General features: G+C 49.3%; 1 protein-coding gene across 1 annotated transcript in view; it reads left to right on the forward strand.

Annotated features, from left to right (window-relative positions):
• The first annotated feature begins 1,929 nt into the window (after window positions 1–1,929).
• Window positions 1,930–3,656, forward strand: part of WFIKKN2 (WAP, follistatin/kazal, immunoglobulin, kunitz and netrin domain containing 2) — a 4,931-nt gene continuing 3,204 nt past the window's right edge. Inside the window, exon 1 of the mRNA XM_009879728.1 lies at window positions 1,930–2,460. Coding sequence (XP_009878030.1) covers window positions 2,260–2,460 — 201 coding nt within the window. The 5' untranslated portion in view covers window positions 1,930–2,259. The remainder of the gene's footprint in view (window positions 2,461–3,656) is intronic.

Here is a 3,656-nt window from a genome sequence, read left to right on the forward strand (position 1 = left end):
TGGGTCTCTCACTCGGCATGGCCAAAGCATGCAAGGAGGTGACTTGCTGGCACCAGGAGAGGAGACGGAGGCTGCAAGAGCACCATGGACCTACCAGCTCCCACTTCTGGCCCAGCGGGTGAGGGGGTAAAACAGCCCAAAACCACACAGGCTGGCAGGGAAATATGGCTTATCCACGGCTACATGGTGGCAACCCCGTGGACGGATGGCAAATTCCCTGCTCATACTGCAGCTGTCGAGGTGACACCCCCACACTCATCACAGCGGCTCCTCCAGCGCCCGGGACACCCGCACTCTTCGAGCCCCACATACAGCTGCTTTCAAAGCTTATCTGTAGTCAGTTTTACAATATAAAGTGTCTTTGTTTAGTCAACAGAACCACTAATACATGTGATTTTGTTGTTAATAGAGCTGTAAGAATTTTAAGTACCTCTTGGGAATGTGTCATTTTTGGTTGGCTTTTTTAGGCATCACAGGGTGCTGCGTTTGTCTTTGTAAACAAGTATTGAATAAAACATTTTGCGCACAGCCACACTTTGTACAAGTGTCATGCAGGTTTCTAAAGTTTCAGAGAGAATAAATCAACTGCAAAGTGCTGCCTGGCGGTTGACTTCGCTCCTTATAAACAGCTAATTTGGAAAACTTCTCTCTGCACGTCACATGAAATTCAAATACTGTGCATATCGTTAATGCGGTCACACAAATCAAAACTGCCAGAGCCTCTTCTATAAGCCTGGGTTGCCACAGAAATGCCACAGCCGAGGGCAGATCGGCTCCAGGTTGCTCGCCCTTCCTTTTGGAGGCGATCCTTGGGAAACACCAGCAGGTCACCGCGCTGCGTTGCCCCAGGGGAGGAGCAGGAGCCCCCATGGCCTGGGGCATAGCCTGTGTGGTGGCCCAGTTTGCTGCTGGTTGTACTGGTTGGCGGCCATGCTCACTCAGAGGAGAATTAGGCCCAAACTCAGCCATGAAAAACAACCCTGGATAAATAAACCCAACAGAAAAACTTTACCGAAGTAAGGGTAGATTGCGCCCGGGTGTGTCGGCTTTGCGGCGCTCGGCGCCGGGCAGCGGGCAGAGCCACAGCCGTGTCCTCCCGGGAGGCTCTGAGCACCGCGCAGGATCCATCCGAGCTAGCCCGGAGCTCGGCCCAAAGGCTCTAATCCTGGAAGGTGCTGAGCAACTCTGACTTCTGCCACTTGTCTCCGGATTTTGGCATGTGTTCAGCATGAGCAGGATCAGCTCCTTGCTGTAATAATCAGGGAAAGAAGAGGAACTCAGCTTGACCGAATTTCCCCCCCGCCCCCCAATGCAAAAATGCTGTACATTCCTTTATGCAGGTTTCCATAGAGTTGGACTTCTACTATTTTTTTGTTGTCGCTGTTAAAGGGGTCAGCAATGCACTGTACAATGGGATCTGGCTGTCAGGAAATGTGGAGGAATTCAGGGACACTTTTAACATCTTGCTGGTGGGGTGGGAGGGCAGCATTAAACGCATCAGCCTGGAAATCTCCCCACCAAAGAGAAGAAAAAAGCCCAGAGGAACCCCGGGAGAAGTTATGAAGACATACTGCTTTGTCGATCCTAGGTTTAAATAAGTTATTTCTTCCCTACTTCCTTTGTTAAAATATGATATTGGAGCTTTAATTGCTTCAATCCTATTACTTGTTCCTTTTAGCGAGTGATTGTGTAGCCCCTTGCCGTGGGGAAATCCCCTGACCGCGGGTCCGTGTTATTTAGACAAGTACTCTTTCAGAAGTAAATGCCATTCTTAGCATAGGGAAGTACTTTAGGTCTAAAGGGGTTAAGAAGGCCTCCCTGCATTCAGAAACATGCAGGGGTCCCACCGTGCCAGTTCCAGCCTTTTAAACTCTTTCCAGCTTTTTTTTCTTGCAACAAATCTGTCTGACTGCCACCAGGACATAGGAAGCGTGTGCCTGTCAAAGAAATCAAGTTTACTTTTTCTGACTTGTTAACAGAGGCAGGGTATAAATAGAGCTAACTCTGCTCAGACTATTAGCATTTCTCTTAAAATAAGGGGGTAACTTCCTAGGACCTTTCATCCAATGAGGTCCAGACCAAATTGCACTATTGACAGAGGCAGCAAAGGAGCTTGCTGAAGTTTTAACCAGAAGTCAGGTGCATTTGGGTTCCTCGAGAATTTAAGGCTTACCAAAAAAAAAAAAAAAAAGGCAACCCCAAGGAAAACAAGAACTACCTCCGGCTCGGTCACTGCCATTGCCCTGGAGAAGTTCTGAGATGTTGTTGGTGCTGTTCACTCGGTGGATGTGGATCTTGCTGGGGAAGAGCAGTGTCCTCTTGCTTCTGGAGGTCTCTCTGAAAGGGAGAGCTCTACCTCCGATCCGGTACTCCCACGCTGGGATATGCCCCAATGACATGAACCCCAACCTGTGGGTAGACGCCCAGAGCACTTGCAAGAGAGAGTGCGAAGCCGATCTGGTGAGTGATGCGCTTTTTTCTCTCTCTGCGTGGCGGGCGATGGGGTTTGTCAGTGGGCTGCTTCGCACCGCGGTCTGTTTCCGTTCCCGATAGAAAGGCTCCGGCGCTGTGCAGGGCTTGTGGTGCAGACAGCGCGCGTCGTTAATTGACCCGTGACCTGTATAAAATAGAAAAGGTTTGATGAGTTGTCAGTGAAGTGGGGAGGTGTGTGGCAGCTGTCGCTTATGCCGGTGTGGGTACAGCCCTCGCTCTGTTTGATCGTTTTCCTCGCTTTCTTGTCAAAAGAAACATCTGAATTTGATACTCCAGAACTCAGCATGCCTTGGGGCCAATACATAGTATTTTAGCAGTGTCACCACGTTCTTTGGTGGAGGTGGCCATCATCAGTGCTTTATATTCCTGTGGGAATCATGTATGAAATCGTTTGATTTAACGTGTAAAGCATCAGCCTTTGCTGCACTTGAACCACGAAGCGTGCTTCGAGTGCAAAACAGGGGCATGATTAAAATGACCAGGCAGATGTTCTCTGTGATGCTCCCGGCTCAAAATGTGCTTAGCTTACAACCCTAAAATTCATTTTTCAACATGTCAGCACTGCCAGCTCAAGCCGGCATCTGAAAATACCTGCTCGTCCTGCCTCTTGCATCAAGTCCAACAGCAAAGCTCCTGCAGCCCAAACCAGGCTGACAGCGCCGCGTACCACGCTGAAAGAAGTCATTGGGTTTATGTTGTTTCTGCACTGCGAAAAGGAGCGTGTGGGGGGAAAAACAGAGAAAAAGGCTGGCCACCAAGTGAACAAAGAGATGTGCTCAGATGGATCCCGTGTGTTATGAATGAAGGCGCTGGTTTTACTTTTGCCATTCCCAAATAAGCCCCCTTTATTTCAACTACCAGGTGCAGCAATGAATATTAAAACACTTGCAAAACCCCAGCAGCAGCAGCAGAGGACGTTGTTTTAATAATTTACTGGCCACAAACTGAAAGCCAGAAGCCACTGGCTAAAAATATTGGCTTTTGCCTTGTGGCAGCACAGAGTCCGGGGACCTCGCGCGGAGTGAGTGGTCTGCAAAGCAGCCAAGGACTCTGCCTCCAACTTTGCTCAAGCCACACTCCGTAACCTCAGCCCAAAACGTTCCCCTGTTCTGGTTTCTAACTTTGCTTCTGAAACCTAGTAACGTGCCGCTGGAAATGGGGAA

The sequence above is a fragment of the Charadrius vociferus genome, unplaced genomic scaffold, assembly GCF_000708025.1.
Source record: "Charadrius vociferus isolate BGI_N301 unplaced genomic scaffold, ASM70802v2 scaffold260, whole genome shotgun sequence".
NCBI classification, from domain to species: Eukaryota; Metazoa; Chordata; class Aves; order Charadriiformes; family Charadriidae; genus Charadrius; species Charadrius vociferus.